We start from the raw sequence: 18,056 nt of genomic DNA, 5'->3' as shown, positions 1-18,056 counted from the left end.
GTCAAAAGGTGTCACAATAGATGCAAAAGAGCCATCCTTTTGCATGATTACAGAATATCCTGAAAGATGGCAGCACCATCCAATGGAGTGATTCTTCAGAATGGCAAGGTTGTTTCTGGCTACTTTATATGAACTGGAAGGGTCCTCATCAAATAACAATCCGAGAAAGAATTTGAAGAAACGCATTTTTACGGCACAATATATTTATTCAAATCACTAGACTGTGAGTTATTATATATATCATATCCAAATATTATAAAAATTAATTACAGCGATACAAGTATGTGCACAACCGGCATGTCCTGAATAAATATGGCTACTCCTACAGTTGATCTCAAGACAAAGTTAGAATATGTCATTGTTAGGGTGAATGAAGAAAAACAGAAGCGTTGCACAGATACAGGGGCTGCACCTCAGGGGAGAAAATTGCCTCTCCCTCGGATGAAACAGGATAAATGTGGTCATGGTGATGGTCAGGAGAAGTGGATTGAATCCCGATTTGATTGTGAGGCATAACGAACTTCACTCGACCCATGAAAAAGCAGCGATGACTTCATGCCCTTTTCCTAACAGAGGCTACTCTCAGCCCTCTAGCTCAATGACCAGCAACCAACCAAGACAGACTTGGGATGTAGTTTCATTAGCAAGTCCACTCACTACACATCAAAGCGCTGAAGCCAGGAAACTAAATTTTCATTCACCCTGTATACCTGTGACATAATCCAACTTTGAAATGCAACTCATCACGAATATAATCCTGGGTTATCCAAATATTTTCAATAATGTCCTTAATACTTTGATTTGTCGAAATCTCTTTCACTTAAAAAAAGGAATCTATTTATAATAGATATATGTATATACCAAAAACTCATTCAATTCAAATAATGCTTTGAAGACTTTGAATAGTGCAGACTCCTGTTGTTTTTTTATTGTGAGCAAAACCAATGCTTCGAGTTTACGGTAAAGTTTAAATCCATGCGTGGAGTTTATTGTGTATGGTTTATATCCATGCCTGGAGTCTCTGGCAAGTAGAAACATTGGTCCAGTCATACGAGAAACCAGCTTTGAATAAGATAACATAAACCTTATCAGTTTCCAATCCCAAACACAGAATTTGATCATATATTACTTTCACAGTAGTACAGGCTCCAGGGCTGTCAGAGTGACACAGCGGGAAGACCGATGTTCGAAATAAACATCAGCTCCTGTCACCTTCGAGTTGTGGGTTAGACTGAGAGAGAGTGTATGAAAATTCTTCAATGAAATAAGGTGGTGGACACCCAACACCCCTTGGATCCGGCCCTGCCTGATGATACTCTACTAAGAGTTTGCTGAAGTGCTGTTTCAGAAACCCTGCAACAACTTCCACATCCACAACTAATGCCCCCAACCTGAGCAATGGTATATTTTACAACAATTTTTTGATTCTAGTGTTAACATCTACCAACAATTTCTTTACCAACGATAATATCACATATAAACAAAGGAACACTGATTCATATTTATTTACATTTGTTTGACAAAAAGGAAGGCCATTTATCAGTCATGGACAAAAGCTAATTCAGATTCAGTTTTAAAGCAGATAGCTTGAATCAACTAACCTAGCTTAAACTAGCTTTCCACCATGACTGTCAACAGATTAGATGTATTGTAAACGTGACACATGGTTGATATAGGATACAGAATAAACCAATGAAAATTATCAGTAATTCAAATTATAACAATTTGGCAGAAACTGAAACCAAGAACAGATGATGATAAAGCTTTTCCCTGACCAGGGTTGGTAAAGGAGATGTCACAGATGTCCCCCTGTGAAGGACCAAACAGTAACCGGTCTGGGGTTCCAATTGAAAGTTGTACCCCGAGAGCTGGCTAACTCCACCAGTGCCAATGCACTCTTCCAATTTATAATTTAATCATCAGATTCTTTCAGACCGTCACATATTCAGAATTATCCCTCTGAGTTACATGTACAAGGGGACTTATTTCTACGGTTTCTAATGCTTAATTCTGCCAGAAAGCAACCTGATTCTGAAGCAACATGAAATAACTGATTCAGCAAGAAAAGTACTAACATCAACTTAGCATTGTCCATCTACGTTATTACCTTGAAAACAAAGTATTCAAATTACAAAAAGTATATGAAAATTCTTCAATACAAAATCTAGAACATACAAAATCTTTACCAGCACATACAGCAAGGATACTGAATAATACTCCCATAATCAGGGGATAGTCAAAATATACACTAAATGAATTGTACGAAAGTAGTTAGAAAGTCATGAACATTGGCATCGATGTGAAAAAAGACATAGACATGCAAGGGAGCATGTCAAACTTATACTGAGGCAAGAAAAAGCTCAGTGTTTGTCTGTGGGGAGGGGTCGACAGAAATGGCATTATCTGTCCTCTTATTATTTCGTTGGTATCAACTAATAAAAGACTGTTGATGCCAGAAGAGCCTTGTTTATCTTTCGATATACATGTAAATTGACCAAAGGTGGTGGGTTTTCACTTGTTGTCTGATAAGTTCATCATTCAATACTTTTAAGGTGGCATGGCTGCCGCAGCGAAATGATAAGTCTACTCTGATTTCCTATGTAAAATGACTAATGAATAACTTACAAACAATGACAGAGTGATGCATGAAGACAGAAGATTTAAACTGAGATCAACTAGTTCCCAAAATCACTATCAAAGTAAACATGACAGAATACTTGGGGCTGAGTGATATTTAACGACACCCATTGCAACAGCACCTCTCAAATACAGCACCTGCCACATTCGTTCAAGGGCCGACCACAACGCTATCTAATGCCAAAACATTGCACGACGACACCTGTGACACATCTGACATCACCAGTGACATGTCTTACGTCACTTAAGATGTCACGCAACACACAATCTGTCCTTTGCTGGAAGTTTACTGGTGCTGAAAATGCACTTTTTCGGGCCTGTGAGGGGCTGTGGTTGGGCCTTGAATGAAAGTTGCAATCGTTTGTTTACACTTCAGCTGTCTATCAACTAATCTATGCTCTACTTATACTAAATCTTGAATTCAGCACTGGTATCTTATTTACATAATTGGAAAATATGAATTCCAAAAAAACAACCGTTAAGTTTCACATTGTTCAAGGAATTGACACTAAACTGAGGGTATTGGCTCCCTCATCAAACACAACAAGGATAGAGCTACAGAATGAAGGCCAAATCAGAGGTACATGTACCTGGCTGAGGGTTTTGACAAAATGACAGCTCCATCCATCTGCGTCTGGTGAGACACTCAAATATTGACATGATTCCAAATCATCTCAAACTAATTTGAAATAGAGCATCCTTTGCTTTTATGGCAATGTGTTATGAAATGATTTTCATGGTAATTGTCTGTGAGTTTACAAACTATAAGGGATGAGCATCCAGTCGTGGATCGAAGCCCAATACCTAAGGCACAATGATCCATATGTTACAATTTACAGCATTTTGCTTTCTCTCTTCATGAGCAGCTTTTGCCTTTTAAATTTTGCAAATATTCTCTCGATTTTTTCTCAAATATCATCACAGCAGCAAGGACTTAATAGCCTTAGGTGTCGATTCATCATTTATGTGTTTCGTTGTGTATCTGTAATAAAGAGTCAGAATTTTCATATTGATTATTTTCACCCGCTCACCAAAGGGAAGGGTAGGAGGCAGGACTGTACAATGGGTTCAACTGACAACGCAGTCAGGAGCTGTAAAGGAGGCAGCTAAGGTATGCTATCAAATATATCATACAGAAATGGAGCAGTTATCTTGGAAGTAGTCACTCTGGCTCGTTATTCAGTAGGATTTGGCAGAACACAATCAATCGTACTGTTATTGCACTTAACTTGCTTATATTAGAATATCTGAACTTGAAACATTTTTAACCCTTCAAGGATGTCAAAAATGATAAAAATTTGACTTCAAATGAAAACTTTCAAAATTCTGAAATCTCTTCCTTGGTAGGTTATTATCCAACATGGACCCTAATGTAACTTTCAGATATGACACCGGGTAGAAACACTGTTGGTCCACAAAAGTCCATGGTTATTCTTGAAAGTTCTCCAGAAATGTCCATAATTCTGTACATGCTCCTAACCACAAAACAGGAAAGAGGAACCGGTGCTGCAGCACTCAAAACTCAAAATCTCAATTTGTACTCCAGAACTTGATCATCATGACGGAAGCCATCGCAGCAATGGAAGTAGGAGAGGCCTCCAAAAACTTAAACGGTGTCGAAGATGGAAGTCGCTATTTACAAGTTGGTGGTGGTGGTATAAGCTAATGCATAGTGGGAAACTGTTGGATTGTGGGTGATCTTTTAGCCAAGCAGAACTCGGATGTTCTTGGGTGTTGTCTCATCATTTAAATGTTTGCTTGTGTATCTGCAAGGCAAATAAGGAGAATTCAACAAAAGTGTGCCATCACAATGTATCTATCGTTGAAGTAAATTTCATGCTCGTTACTGAGTTTAGAGGTCAAAATAAGACTATAAGGCCGAAGTTACATAGGCCTCATTCGTTCATTTACCACGAGTCACTTTTCGGGTTTTTCTTTCATTCCTCGGTGAATGCACGCCACAAGGCCGTGCTTTTACAGGGGAACGAAAGCAAAAGGGGAAAATGAGTCCTGGGAAATGAACGAATGAGGTCTATGTAACTTCGGCCTAATACATTGTTACGACTTCAGCACTAAAAATTGGGTTTATACTAGTTGTTACAATTTTAGAAACTCAACATTTGTGTCATGCCACCAGACTGTTATGAGCTTGTAAGATTCATGTGGAGACAATTTTGAAAGCAACAGTCAAGACAACAGCCAAGAAAGAAATAATTGAATGAAGAGGAATAGGATTTTTGTTTGTCCCAACAAACAGAATAGGAGATATAGAAATTAAAGAGCCACAGTTATGACAGAAATTTGGGGAAGGAGTGTCACAATTGTACAAAGCGTACCTGCCATTCTGGTTTTTTCACACAAATATTAAATTTGAAAGCAAGGGTGAGCCACAACCACGAGAGATGAGGTAAAAGCACATCAACTATGTTAAAGCATACAAGCCACTTTGGCATTCCCACAACCAGCATAGCAGAAAATTGGGAAGTTTAAAACAAGGCAGGGTTTGAGGGTGCAAATGGTATACTACAAGACTTTCTGGCGAATGGTATACAAGAACAACTGGGACCTTTCTGTATGAGATCTTATCAAGCCCACAGCTACTATCTGTATATTCAGATTAGTGGCACCCATCTTCACACCAGTCCACTTTGAAACACAATGAAGGCAATAGTATTGTTGTAATTTTCTAATAAGCAAGAAGCAGGATGAAACAAGCTAGGCTGTTAGATTATCTGTGATTGGGTGCAGTCTGGGAACTGAATGCATGTGGGACCTCACAACTTCAAAGTCACCACAAGCAGGCACTACTACGTGCTTACTTTCAAGACAATATGCATCACGACGAGATCAGATATGTGAGCATGCAAGAAGAATGAGGGGATTACCTTAGCACGTTCAGGAGACCATCAACCGTACCGCCTGGCTGTTCTTTTAAAACTTTTATTGAACTCTTCATCTGTAAAGATAAAGTTTGCATGTTTGTTCAATATGCCTATTGACCAGGGTGTATCCCATCACAATCTACCCATGCTTCTAGTAAGTAAAGTCGTACTTCCACCTATCAAATCCCCGTGTCTTTTGCGCTTACACCTATGAATTGCCGTGTCTAAATAGACCCGTGTGTCAAATCCCCGTGTCTATTAGCCCCATCGAGCTCGATGGGGCTAATCGGGGGCTAATTTAGACCCGTGTTCAACACGGGTTTTTTGATAGGTGGAATCTGAATAGCCCCGGCAATTGCAAGTTCTAAGACCCGGCGACAGATCGCGCGCTGTAGTTGCCTCGGTATTGCGCACGCGAAATTCCCCACCAACGGGAAAGAAACACAGGAGAGCTCCCTACCTACAGCGGCACCTGTCGCCGGGGCTATTAACCATTATCTAACACCACTGATAGGTGTAAGTGCGCCCCAGGTTTTTTGACACACGGCGAAGACACGGGTCTTGAAAAAACACGGGGTTTTATGATAGGTGGAACTACGACTAATGTATTCGTTGAACTTTCCGACTGCACGTTGCCACTTTTTACTTACATCAATTCCTGCTCCTCTAGCAAAGGCACCAACGGGATGAACATGGTCGTATAGGATGATAACGCCAACCATCACTCGCAAGCAGAATAATATCGTCCCATCGTTTTGCATTCGAGACGAGTATTCTCTGAAAAGAAGACATTTTAGCATTGTTTATCAGGCACAAATTGTCCAAGGCTTTGAAAAGATGCCATTGCTTTGACAAGTTGAATGGTCGGATTGCTTCTGCCACAATGTCTAACTTGTATAATATGGACCTCTCTCTCCCTTTGGCACTCTGCCTCAGAGTCTCTTACTGCCTATAAGAGAGGGGCAGTTCTTCCTCATGGGGCCAGGGCCTGCTTTTTTAGCACTACAGAGGACATCAAGAGCTGGGAACAAATTTGTACTGCAGGGCTATTGCCCACCATCTCTGCAGTACAAATCGGAAATGAGAAGAGCCAGTTTGAGAGAGGTGCCTTTGGTCCGTAAAAACTGAACTGCTCCTGAAAAACTCTTTTAAAAACTGTCACCTCCAGAGCTGTGCCCCACCTCACTGACCCCCCTCTGGAACAGCCATAACTTACGGATTTTCTGTCATGACCCTACAAATATTTGCCATCGTTGATAGACAGTCGGTGGTGTTCGTAACTGGCATTTTTTTATTCTGCAGAAAGAGAAAAGGGAACATAGTCAACAATATAGTGCTGCCATCTGTGTTATAAGGTTCACATTCCGAGTTGTAAAATGCTTGTATGAGTTCAATTCCAATTGAGACTACCCCCAGCTCAGCCAACATATTTCTTACCTCTGTCACAAACTTTGCCGTAACATCGCTAAGTGTTTTCATCATGGGGGTAGGGTACGCATAAAATAAAGACATTCGGTTTGCCAGTTCGTTCGAAACTGACGTGTCTGGAACCTCATCCTGAAAAATAATCAAATTCTAAGTAAATATGACTCAATTTAGTTTACAGTTTGATAGCTTACATCTTCTCATGGTGGAGGTTGTGGCTAGCAGAATGGGAAGAGGAACACATTTTGCTGAGCCATCAGTTCAAAACCCTCCAACTTTGTTGGCAGCATTTCTAATGTTGGTGTTGCAATCGCAGAGCAGTATACGTCAAGATGAGTGAAAAAGAGGCTTGATTACAATAGACTTTCTCATCTGGACATTTAAACACAGTGGCGGAAGGACCAGTAGTCACAGGAACTTTGCAAAAACTTTTGTAAAGGTTCAAGTTGGGGCCAAGATGCGGCTGATACTGATGACTTGTTGTTGAGGTAAGAATGAGGCATCCACTCTCCGCTTACATTTGTTTCATCAGTGAGTGTAAAATCTTGGGTATTATCATTTAAACTGCTCAGGTTGTGAGCAAATGAAATCATCAAGCCACTGAGTGGTGCCACTTATAAATCATTATGACTAACCCTAAGCCAAGTGACAGAAACAAGCTTTGGCCACAATCTGGACTGCACAGCCAAGTCCAGTTGTCTTCCTCTGTTCCAATTCTAGTGGGTCAAGTGATATGACCCAGTCAATTGTAATGCCAATATTATCAAATGTACAGCAGCAAGACTAAAACAATGTCAATTGCGTACTTGTATGGTATACACATATGGAAATCCTGGTTTGAAGTCTATTCGACACTTTTTAATTGTTATGAATTTTCAAGCAGCAGAACAAGGCAAGACATACAAAATTCCGCCTTTGTTTATACGAATCAGTGAAGAAGCATGCACAACTCTCACCACCGTCCACTGAAGCGATGCACAGCCATTCAGCATTGTTCCCCTCACACCGCAGGGCAATGACCCCCACCCAAATTTCAGGAAAACTTTTGTCCAACATACATGACTAATCTAATGTAACTTTTCAAGTGCTTCTGCATACTGAATTACATTTGAAACAATGTGCTAAAACCACAAATTAATGGGTGATATCCCGTTGATTCATTAATTACCGTAACTTCCTTATCTAAGACCCAGGGTTATTTGAGGCATATCATATTTATTTCATTTACAGATGACGCAATTAGTCCAACTTGAAGAGAAAGTGTAACAGATCACAGGCCAACAACATTATTTCTCTTGAAAAAATGCAAATACATCACATTTTTTTCATGGTCCCGAACTCCTGGTTGAAAGTTTCTATTCAAATGAACACCAAAATTGCAGAATCTGCACAAGCATATCATGCAACCCTACCTTCCAAGATGACCGAAACTGAAATTACACACCACATATTTTATAGAGCCAACACATGTACTCACTTCATATCTTACTCCTCAAGATTTCAACTGCATTATGCCTTAACTCCATGAGAATAAGGCATTCCCATTTCAGTGATTTCATTTTTAGAAAATACAGACGATGAACAAAATTTATTTTTAAGCAAATCAGTGTCAATTTTTTTGCACGCAGTGCCATCTATAAAGGACTTTAGGGAAAGTCTATGGTATAAATGATGTATTTTTACAATGTTTAGGCCAACCAGTTTGCCGACTAACCAAAAAAAATCAACCATGGATCAAATACTCCAGTTCATCCGATAACTTGAATTGACGATTTAAAATCGCTCAATAAAACTTTAAAATTCTACTTTAAGCGGTGGTACCCTTGACAGTATCATGCACTAGGTGATGGATAAAGAAACAATATTGATTTTTTGACAAGCCTCCTCAGATATGATTCATTCAACTTGAAACTGAAGGATCTGAAGATCGGGAAAAAAACTCAAGCTTAGGTAGAGTGTACGCAAGGCTGTGGGGATTCTCATACCCACTTATGTTGCAGGAATACTGAAAGCTAGGCAGAGGATCATGTTGGGCCCAGCACGGCTACTGCAGGGTAGCGTGATACTCTTTTGCCTACACTAGTCAGTAGAGTAGCAAACTTGGGCCAAAAGAACTATACCTGATTCGCCATCTTCATCCGACTCAACGTCCGTCTGTAGTAACTGAAATCATTCTGAATGGCTGGATTGTTCATCTAGAAGAAAACAAGGAAGGATTATGAATGGGGAAAATCACAATTGATGAAGTAAAAATAAACAGTTTTGTATCACTTGTTTAGACACAAGTCTTATAGTTTATATATTTAGATTCCGACACATCTTGACTGCACAAAGTACGGTGTACAGGGCAGTAGCTACAAGCAAGGTTTTCATGCAGACTTTGGCCAATTTTCAGACCGACAGAGGACAAAAGTGGTGTTTTGCCCCCCCCCATGACCAAAAAGCAGGGAATGGGCTTGGTGTGTGTGTAAAAGGTATGCTGTTTGTGCAAATGTTGAATGAACGACCTGGACGCATGCCAAGACAAGGAAGACCCATTGTACTACTGCACTTCCTTGTGGCCATATATGGCCATATCATGCCCGTTCAAGTGCAGACAATACCTCTGCATTGCCGTCGATACCTTCTGTATGTCATATCCTTTGTTTTTTTCTTTTGAGCCCAGGGGCCATATGTTCTTACCTTCAAGTCATCAAATCTTAAAGTGAAGTCTAGTATTTCTGCAAACTGTTTGAACAAGGCTTGCTGTTGTTCTAAATGTTGCTCTGAGGTTAGGTCACCGGAAGTCAAGGCGTATAAGATTTCTGGTATAATGGTTTCTGAAATTAGAAAATGCACAAGGTTAGTTCTGCGGATGTCAAGGCGTATAAAATTTGTTTCTGAAAGTAAGAAATGCAGAACCGCAGAGTATATAGGTCACTGGAAGTCTAGGGAAGTAAGATTTGTTACATCAATAGTTTCTGCCAGTCGAAACAGACAATGCAACGCAAGTCAAGCAACTGTCGGCCAGGCGGATAGAGGGAGAGGTGAACAGCGGGACTCCTGAAACCTAATGAGTTAAAATAGTACAAGCACACCATGCCAGAATCAATACCATAATTTAGCCAATATCAGTGCTCTGATTTCCTCCTCAAGTCATCATGATTGCACTTACATCAGTCAGGACTTCCTGTACCACACCGACAACCAAGTGGCAATCTAGCATGTGCAACTGATGGCTACATTAGGAAATGATGGTGAAATATTCAGTTGAAACTGGTGACTTGAAAAACATATCATGAGCTCTAAAGCATATTGGGTGATTTGTAACAATATAACACTGGGGAGGAAACTGGAAACCCCCCTACAACCCCTGCCCTGGAGGAAAAATCCACAACACTCTCTACACCGGCGAAAACGTGCTATACATGTTATAGTCGATGTGACTTTTACCAGTAGTTAGCTGACTTATTGCAAGAATCATCCTCTAAATTCTGAGTTGCTAGCTTGGTTTCAAGGGCACAGCCACATCGACAGAAGAGACCATAGTGCCGCCCTCTATACACTGCTAGACTCTAGTTACTACATACATTGAATGAAAGCGCTGAATCACCGCTGGATGGGAACCATCCTGTGCCATCTCTCACACCTGTAGTAACATGATGATTTACCTGAAATAGCTCTAATGATATCCAATTCAAAATAAGATAATTTCTGAACTATCCCAGCTGGCTATCATCCCAAGACTCTTTAAATGTGGCTGAACATGCTAAGATAGTGCTGATCACACTCATTTGCTGCTCAGAGGAGTTTTATAGTGAGTGTAGTAACTCCATCATACAGGTTCAAAGTTTACAATGCAAAAATACTAAACTAAGCCTGTCACATTAGACTAGAGACAGAATTTGCATGGGAATGTGCCACACAGTGCGAGGGTTAAAATAGAATTCCTGGCACGTTCCTTGTCATAAAACAGGTTCAAAGATGCTCCTTGCAGCATATTGTACAAAGAATATGTCGGCAGCGCACTTTGACATTTAGGTGACTCTGACCTTTCGAGTGTTTGTCCATTCTGTGCACATAAAGAAGCCAAGAAAAGATATTGGGAGGTGGGTAGGTTGGAAAAATGTTGTATTGCGAAAAGATATATTCCTCCACAGAAAGTTGATTCTAAACTTATTGGATTGTACAGCAAATGCGTACTCAAGTAAACATGAAATGGAAAAAGAACAAATTCGCAAAGTCTTGCACATAAGCATAAACTCTCATAAAAAACAGCACAGAAATAGAGCATACTTTTTATGAGGACCTATTCAAGGTATGCGTTTTTCTGCAGTCAGCTACCTAGGGAATATTGGCAGGGCCACCACCCCTGTACCTGAGACTGAGTGACTCTAATCAATCATGCACAACATCAAATTCTTCAGTATGCATGGCACGACAAACGAGATGAATGGCAGACAAGAAATGTACAACACAGTGTACATGTAGTTCTACAGCTACAACTATTCACGCTGAACACAGGATAATATGACGTGGGAAGGAGAAACACAGTTTATTTTAAAGATACTCTGCTAGAAAGTTCAATACCAGTGAGCATCTCTGTGTCATACTGTCAAGGGTGGGACCAAGAAGGAAAAAGTTTGAAAATCCTTCAGGTCTGACGGGTTAAACGACATAGAAGGCTAGGTCATATGATCTGAGAACAGCATCCATTCAGCCTTTAATATACTGTTTTACATGGTGTTTTAATGAACTTGCCCAACACTTGAGCAATAATCATAATAATGATGTTTCTAACATTAGCTCTCTGTTTCTACATGTAACTTTATATAGCCCCAAAGTATCCCCAGTTATTTGGGAAGTCTCTGGAGTCTGCCCAATTAATCCAGATGAATTGCACTCTTCCTCCACAAATTGCTTGCATGACCCTTGACACCTTGCACATTGAGTAGGATGGGGCCGGGGAATAAGCACCACGTACATGGGGAGGGCTTATGGGAGCAGGGAAAAGGCAGTAAACTGCTAGTCCAGCAAATAGATTTGGTCATAGAAAGTTTTCGTCCATTAATATACATCCCTTGAGAGATGTCAATTCAAATTCAAAAAGTTTTTGTAGCCTGGGTTAATGTTTGTCATGAGACACTCCAGCCACTGGTGATGTAAGTTAAACCACCGGGGTTTAAAACAGTGCTCAGAGAATAAAGCTTATTGTTGCTTTATCTTATAACCTCAGGATGAGGAAAGTTTTCTTCACCACTGGTTGTGACAGGCTTAGGCAACGGCCAAACAAGAGAAGTTGAAAAACACACAAACTTTATCAATATTGACTTACCTAATTTTAATGAAAATTCATGAAATTTTTTGAGCTGAAGAACTAAGGGGCAGACACTTTGCCAGGCGGCTTCCTGCTTGTCATCCTCCCGTGGATTTGATATGGCCTGAAAAATAATTTGAAGTTTTAGGAAACAGCATTGCGACAAACTCCACCCAAGAGGTATGTTCAGGCCAGGCAGTCTGCAACATGATGTCTGTACTTGCCAAAATAAAGAGGTTTTTGTTTCTTTTGTGATTGATTTTTTCAAACACTATTGCTGAATTACATTGCTGACTTAGTAACACAATTTGCTGACATTATGGTATGAAACTCTTACCTGCTGGAGGTAAACACATCATTATGTCCAAGCTGCCTGGGCTTCTAAACAAAACTTATACTACTCAGACTGATGTCCTCCAACAAAACATGCAAGTTGGTATCATTTGAACTTCGGCACTCCCTGATTTCCTCAGGATGTCTATAGCTATAGGTGACTTTCCGTTCGCGAGAGGCAATACTGAACAGATTTTAACAACTAATTCTCACAAGCGAGTTCTTACCGATCGTATTTGGTTAGAAGCACCAGTATATTTCCCTAACTCATCTAGAATTTCAACGGAAGCTTTTAATACTTCGTCTACTTTCCCCCAGATTTCTAATTCATCTTCTGCTGGCTGACAATCTGCAAGACCAATGATAAAGGCATAAATTAAGTTGGTGGGTTTTATGATTTCTGGCAGTGCCCCCCAAATATGATAAACATGACCTATAATACGACGCCCGCAATCCTGTTTTCTCATTCTTTCTGACAGACATCACTCCTGCCCAAACTAACCTTAAGTTTGCATGGAAACATGAATATCATCATGGGAAGACCTATTATTACTTCCTACATCAACACAATCCTAACAGTGATATCAGCTTTACAGCTTATAGACAAACAAGCAATACCCACAAGATTTCCAATATGTCAGGAAGTTGAACATCAAAGGACAGCAGTGAAATGGTGTTGAACAGAGATACTAGGAAGCTAGCACCCACTGAATCTTTGATAGTATGGCGACTTCACAGCCTGATGCAGTAGCAGATTTAGGGTGTGGTGGATGTGGAGCGCAACCCCCCCCCCCCCCCCCCATTCGTTGGAAGCAACAACTTTTTAAGGCACCTCTCGCCAAGAAGCAAAGAACTGACTTCAGTCAACTCCAGGTGGAGTTTGTACAGAAGCAACACTTCGGGGAACTCATCTGTAGCCTGTTGCAAACCGACCTCAGTCACGATTTTGATAGGCATGACACAAGTTGCCTTGCTTATAGATATTGCAGCAGGGATGCATCCGATATCTACTTTGATTGGAAGCAATAGCTCAGAGAAATGTGCACAGCAAACTATCAGAGAGAGGTTTCCTATGAACAGTTCACCAGAGGAAAACAAGCTCACACATCTAATGGCTATCCCCATAATCAGGAAGAGATAAATTGTCTGCTTACTATCATGTCAATCAGATTGTTTATTGTGTAATATTGAATATAACACTGCAGGTGACAATAGACAATGAAAGGATGAGACAACGGGTGGGGTGTTGGCAACGGAATTGAAATCAATGTCATCGCTAAGGATAACCCGGTGATAGCCCAAAGGGTAGATTGTTTTGCATGAAACGACTATGAGAGTGAGTCACCAGGGCAGCTGATGACCCCTCCCTTCCTCCTCCCTATTCCATCGTACATGAGTGAATTGTGAAATGGAAAGGTCGCTAACCACACATAGCAGCCTATTCACAGCAGATCATAAAGCATCAATGGCAAAAAGGGTGGGACGCAAAGGTATTTCACACACTGCCTGGGGAATATCTCACCTCTCTCTGGAGACACCAAGAATTTTAAATGAGAAATAAAAAATTTTAAGTGTGAGTATAACAAAATAAGTCTACTGTGATACTACAAAGACTAGCGCTTGGCCTACACATACACATGAAACACCCAGGACACAACAAACAGAACCATAAAAAATATCTATTCTGTGTCTTGCAAAGAAAGAATAGTTCACACTCACATTCGATATATTGACAATATGTCATATCCCTGCAATAGTCCCCCTGTCAACATTTCAGTACATGTCAACGCAAATAATAACACTTCCCAATGACTTGATAACTAGTCTATAATTAGGCTAAGTTGTACTCAACCATATAAATTTGATTGAGAGTTGTATGCACCCAAATATCATTACTGTTTATAGTTAGCCATTCAGCAAATCAACCTCAGCATATCGTCACCCACATAAAATAATTGCACTAGTCATATTTTCTAGTTTCTACTTTAGAAAAAAATGGAAAAAATTTATTAATTTCCTAACTACATGTACATGTGTATTTCAGATTTATTTGGCAGCTAACATGTTTAAACATGACATATATGATATGTCTTACAGGTGTTAAATAAGATGACTTAACTCAACTGCAAACGAGCTAACACAGGCTGTGGCTTCTTAAGGTTGGGCTCATCCTCATCAGGATATTATGATCATTTTAAGATTTAAAACAGAAGCTTAGGGACCGAAGCATAGGTGTAGAGACAAGTAATTTGTGTTGCGGTGAAAACTGCACTCACTGGTTACAGTTCTTGCAACAAAATCTCTCATTGCAGTGATGTGCAACAAAGATGGCAAAAAGCCAAAGGAGTAAAGTAATGTTGACTCTATAGCTGACGATTGATAATACGTGAACTTTGCTTGAAATTCTGGCAATCTGTCCAAGCAAATGTAAATTTAGTCGGGTACTTACTTTCAAAGTCAACATAGAAGTCCACCTTGCTGAAGGCGTCATCTCGGTTGGTAAGAACCTTCAGGAGGTTCCCCATTTTGTGGTCTAATAATTATAGGTCCAAATCTGGAAAGAGACAAAGAAACAGTCGCATCAATAGTGAAAACGATTAATTCGCATTGAGCTATGGACATTGACGACCGCCATCATTCAACCTTCCAATTCCATCGCCGTACTTGAGTCAGTGAGAACAATTTGGTTCACCGTCTGGGCATCCCAAAGTCTCTTGGAGATAAGGAACACACCGAAGTCTGCAGGTTTTGATGATCTAGGTATCTCATCCTGGTATGAAACCAAGGACCTTTGGCGCCGAAAATCTGGATCTAGATATTTAGATGGCAATCTATCCTCCCTTGATGATCGAAAAATGAGAACTTTGCAATTCCAAAAACATTATTCCCCTTCTGGCACCAACAATTGCCACTGGTTGTAATTGATCGCCTCAGCGGACAGCATAAATGATTGAGAACACCATAAACGATAAATATTCTACCATTTTTTCTACCAGTGCCAGCAACAGAGCGTACGCGGATGTGTTTATACATTGATCCACCGTTAAGTTGCCATCACCATTTGGCAAAGCAGAATTCGGCTTATTTTAAATCCCAGGGGAAAGTATGAAATGAGTTTTGGATACAGATGTGGCAGACAATAAAAATCTCCCGAAAAACAGCATAGGAAATTTTTCGTACACAAAATTTGTACAGGCTTTGAGAGCCAGAGCCAAATGACCACATCAACAATGAGATTTGTATTGTTGATGACGTTGCATCATTCATGACGCAACTTGTCTGCCAGTGCATTTCATTGCATTTAGCACAGGAAACGTATCTTGCTGCAAAGTCAACATTTCTGGTGCGGTTGTAGTCATAGCAAAGTTTTGAATGGATTAAAACGTAGGGACAAGCTGGGAAGATTCATTTGAGGTAGGTTTCATTAATATCACATTTGTTAATTCATGTAATTAGAGAGCGATTTTCAAGACTTCTCAACATCTTGGACAAGGCTCTAGGCCTACTAGTAGGAGGCCTACTGAACGCACAGTGACAGTAACATTCTTCCATCCATATCCATGGCATCAGGTATGGTATAAAGCGTCTTTATCAAACTACAACAGTACAAGCATTTAAATAATACATTTTATCTGTCATCCATTGTCTCACTGCACGGGTCGTGGCCTTGACATCAACACACAACACTTGAAAAGTACATGGGTTGACAGTGTATTCATCTTCATGTATCGTACGTGCATTCAAACACACACATAGGGTATAGCCAAGCATCTAACAATGTCTAGCCGTCTACATGACCAACCAATCTAACCGAATTACAGCGCTTTGAAAAAAATAATTACTTACCAAAATAACGTGTTCACAATGGTCTATAAATTATTTATCCTCTTTTTGAGTTTCATCAATACATTGTGGGGAAACGTTGCTGAAAACAGTAGAACTTGATAAAATAAGCGCAACCTCGATCGACCTACTTCCGGGATAATGGTGGTCGAATTGTTAACATCCCATCATGCACTTGGGTACTTCGGTCGAATTGCTATTGTTTCGCTCCCTGACCTTTTCGCCCCCAGTCGTTTCGCTCAAAATCGAAGTCTTTTCGCTCCCTTGAACTTTTTGTTGGGATTGAGGAAGTTGGCCTACCCCGGGAAAGTACACGTAGGTGTGCTTTCAAGGGTTGTCAAATCTACAAAGAAGGAATCGTTTGGTCATCTGTTGTGTGATCTTTGGCAGGTCACCTCTTTCATTCTTTATCATTCGTCGGTCATCAAGAGTGTGATCCTGGGCAAGTCTACTCTTGCAGTCATATCATGAGTGAGCTCTGGGACTTATTTTGGGAGATATATTGGCGTCCAGACATCAGTCATAAGCATCCTTCTTTTGAAAAAACTTTAAAGCAATCGGCTTAGCATTTTTTCGCACTGCGGTCCAAAAGGACAGTACGTGATATGGAGAGAAGACTTGTTAAATCAGTCTTGTCTACTGAGTTATTGATGGTTACATCTACAGTCATGCTGAGGGAAATCAGGGGCTAATGTTCGCTGTTCGCTTCTCCGGCCCTTACCTCATTAGCTAGGTCAAGTTGCCTACCTTAGTTGGGGCTGGTTGTAACTGTATCTGTGACAGCTTGGTTGTTAGCTGTCGTTTGCGTGGCCTGGTCGAGATATCTACTTTCAGACAGGCCAGGTGTCTCTGTCTGTGGCAGCAAGGCTGTGAACTGTCTTCTCTGTGGTCACGTCGAGGTGTCGCACCCCTCAGGTTGGCCAAGTTGTTACCTAATTGTCACAATGATAGCCAGGCTATAACACAATAGTTTCGGGAAGGTTGGAGACAGAGTTGCCAGTAAACAGAAGAATCTTTCAAACACACAAGACTCAATCTGAGAGATGACATACATTACAACTGTCGAGCTGTGGTGTCAGATCTACATTCTAGGTTCTACATTCTAGATTCTAGGATGAGACGGAGAATCCGATCGATCATGTTCTTAGCTGTTCTTATATTGAGCGTTGACTGGGTCCAGATGCTGACTTTGAGCTGGTAATCTGTGGTATGGGTCAGTCTCCGGTCATGTTATTATGATAAATGCACGATCGAGCCGCAAGGACTGATTCGGCCTGGCTGTGACTGTCTCATCTCTCTCACCAAGTTGACGACTTGGCAGAGCAGCCAACAAGACTGATCTGGCTTGGCTGTGACTGTCTCATCTCTCATCATGTTGCCAACACAAGGGGGGGGGCAGCAAAGACTGATTTGGACTGGCTGTGACCGTCTCATCCCTCTCACCATATTGTCAGGACCAGGACCAAGTATCTGATTTATAGTAGGGGCCTATATGTAGACTAGGCCTGTGGTCTGCTGGTATGACCCATATTTTGGGTATTGTAAAATTGTTATGACAAATATATTAAAAAAACTCTTACATTGGAATATTAATTAGTGTAAGAGGTATCTATCGATAAAATCAAGATCACTTTCAGGTT

General features: G+C 40.5%; 1 protein-coding gene across 4 annotated transcripts; it reads right to left on the bottom strand.

Annotated features, from left to right (window-relative positions):
* Nucleotides 1-421: 421 nt before the first annotated feature.
* Nucleotides 422-16,557, bottom strand: LOC135485855 (CYFIP-related Rac1 interactor B-like). Of its 4 annotated transcripts, none has more exons than XM_064768169.1 (12): nucleotides 16,420-16,557; nucleotides 15,023-15,127; nucleotides 12,801-12,922; nucleotides 12,259-12,364; nucleotides 9,627-9,763; nucleotides 9,065-9,139; nucleotides 8,357-8,374; nucleotides 6,957-7,076; nucleotides 6,736-6,815; nucleotides 6,170-6,296; nucleotides 5,523-5,593; nucleotides 422-4,403 (listed from the first exon to the last, which is right to left on the bottom strand). In XM_064768169.1, the coding sequence occupies exons 2-12, from the start codon at nucleotides 15,096-15,098 to the stop codon at nucleotides 4,340-4,342; spliced, it is 996 nt and encodes a 331-aa protein (XP_064624239.1). In that variant the 5' UTR covers nucleotides 15,099-15,127; nucleotides 16,420-16,557; the 3' UTR covers nucleotides 422-4,339. The 4 variants fall into 4 exon arrangements, with proteins under 4 accessions (XP_064624239.1, XP_064624240.1, XP_064624241.1 ...); XM_064768170.1 differs by having other exon boundaries at nucleotides 422-3,619; XM_064768171.1 differs by lacking the exon at nucleotides 8,357-8,374.
* Between the last annotated feature and the right edge of the window lie 1,499 nt (nucleotides 16,558-18,056).

This window comes from Lineus longissimus, chromosome 4, assembly GCF_910592395.1.
Source record: "Lineus longissimus chromosome 4, tnLinLong1.2, whole genome shotgun sequence".
NCBI classification, from domain to species: Eukaryota; Metazoa; Nemertea; class Pilidiophora; order Heteronemertea; family Lineidae; genus Lineus; species Lineus longissimus.
The sequence above is the reverse complement of the archived record's forward strand: the minus strand, read 5'-3'. Positions and strand labels throughout refer to the sequence as shown.

What these genes read in the sequence shown, in the direction of transcription:
- LOC135485855 (XM_064768169.1), bottom strand. Translation starts at nt 15,098, where the DNA reads ATGGGGAACCTCCTGAAGGTTCTTACCAACCGAGATGACGCCTTCAGC. An exon ending in TGAATTTTCATTAAAATTAG is followed by an intron (nt 9,764 to 12,258) that starts GTAAGTCAATAT and finishes TTCTAATTTCAG; the next exon opens with AAACCATTATACCAGAAATC. An exon ending in AGGGTCATGACAGAAAATCC is followed by an intron (nt 6,297 to 6,735) that starts GTAAGTTATGGC and finishes TCTTCTTTTCAG; the next exon opens with AGAATACTCGTCTCGAATGC.